Genomic DNA, 1,888 nt, shown 5'->3' with positions numbered 1-1,888 from the left:
TTGTTTTTTTGGTACTGGGGATTGAACTCAGGACCTTGAACTTGCCAGGCAGGCACTTATACTACTGAGCTATCTCCCTGGCCCAGTTGACCTGTTTTCACACAAAAATTTCTTCGTAATTTTCAAATGTTGAACTAAAAGACCAGGGTATGTTATAAGTGAAAAGATATGAAGTATAATTTAGACACTTAAAAAGTCTTATTTGAAAAAAATGAAAGTGAAAATTTACTATATATCCTTAGTTGAAACATTTGTGTAGAATATTTAATAAATTGTTAGTCATATGTAAAACTCTATATACTTCTTAAAAACTTGAATTGAGGAAGGAAATGGCTTTGTACCAATATAACAAGTATATCATTATAATGTGAACTCTTTTTTTTTGTTTCTTTCTTTCACACTACACATTGATTATTGTGTTGTATTTTCTCCTGAGGTCGAAGCTCTTTAGGGAACTCCTTTGATTTTTTTTATACCTTGAAACAGTATAGTCAGTGTTTATAGCATTTTATTGAAGTTGTTTTTTTTTTTTTTTTTAAATTACTTATTCAGTATAGGTTCTTATGCAGCTTGGACTAGTAATGATCCTCCTGTCTCAGCCTCCCCAACACTGGGATTACAGGTGTGCACCACCACCCCTGGTGGTTTCCGGGGCTGGCATGACATGAGGTACCAGGAATCAAACCCAGGTCCTTGTGCTTGCCAGGCAGGCATTAGACTACCAAGCTATCTCCGCAGTGTATAAGGTTTGGCTAAAGTGAATTTTTCATAATAAAATACTTTTCAAGTCAATTGTCACTTTTGTTAGTGATGTATATTTTTCCTTGTTACTTAATTGGAATTTATATCCTCTTACTATATGGAGATATATTTGGTCAAAATTAACCAAAACTTTTATTCACTATTTTAAAGAACTAAGAAGACTGGTTTGCTACTGTTACACATTGCTTTTTAAACTGAATGTATTGAGAGTAAAAGTGTGACTCTGAGTAAATGCTAAAAAATAAAGATGCATATAAATGAGTACAACTGAGTTTTTGTATAGTCACCTAATTCAAAGTGATCCAAAGGGCAAGAGGAAATGAGACACCTCTTCATTCTTTAGATTATAGGAAAAATGTTTATAAAATGGATCTTTGTATTAATAGGCACAAGTTATTCTGTTTTTATAAAATATTATATGTAACAGTGCTAATTAGCCTTAGGATTATGCAAAATGTTTTCTCATATTGTTTTGCTTATATTCTACAGGAAAGGTAGCCATCAAAAAAGAAGATTTATGTAACCATAGTGGCAAAGAAACTTGGTTTTCACTACAGCCTATTGACTCCAATTCAGAGGTTCAGGTAACTATTAAGACTTAAGTAATTTAGGAGATTGTCACACACAGAAAATGAATGAAGAACAAAGAAATTATTCTAGTTTATGTGGTTGAACCTTATTTCAAATTCTTGTTACACATTTTTTAAAATTTTAGCATTGCCTTTTGTATAACTTTAGATAATAGCTGAAAAGAAATGGCTTTGCATATGAATTCAAGGATAGTACGCATAATGTTATAGGACTGTCCTGCTTCAAGGTTGCATATGGTTAGATTTCTGGACTTACGTGTAAACATAAGAATTATATAATTCTTTATGCCTATTTTTAAAATATATTCTAATTTTTAAATGTTTTTCATCGTATTCTGTAGGGACTTAAAGTTCAACATATCAATACTTGATGAAAAATACCTGCTCCATGTTATGCCTAAGATGTTTGATATTCAGACAGATGGTGAGGTTAAGCTTAACAGCCTACGTTGTATGGTAATAACAATAAGCTTGTCTTCTGGAGGGTCCACAACCTAAGTTTGCAGACCAAAATTAGAGAAAAAGTAGGGCCGCAA

At 32.2% G+C, this 1,888-nt stretch overlaps 1 protein-coding gene across 3 annotated transcripts in view; it reads left to right on the top strand.

Moving 5' to 3' along the window:
- Positions 1-1,888, top strand: part of Rasa2 (RAS p21 protein activator 2) — a 138,722-nt gene that overhangs the window by 31,488 nt on the left and 105,346 nt on the right. For all 3 annotated transcript variants that reach the window (XM_023713003.1, XM_012514273.2, XM_023713004.1), the window contains one exon: positions 1,252-1,346. Coding sequence is in view for 2 of the 3 variants with exons in the window: in XM_012514273.2 (XP_012369727.1) it covers positions 1,252-1,346 (95 nt within the window). In the remaining variant the exon portion in view is untranslated. The remainder of the gene's footprint in view (positions 1-1,251; positions 1,347-1,888) is intronic.

This window comes from Octodon degus, unplaced genomic scaffold (assembly GCF_000260255.1).
Source record: "Octodon degus isolate 3935 unplaced genomic scaffold, OctDeg1.0 scaffold00028, whole genome shotgun sequence".
Taxonomy (NCBI): domain Eukaryota; kingdom Metazoa; phylum Chordata; class Mammalia; order Rodentia; family Octodontidae; genus Octodon; species Octodon degus.
Note: the sequence above shows the minus strand (reverse complement) of the source record. Positions and strands in the feature narration are given on the sequence as shown.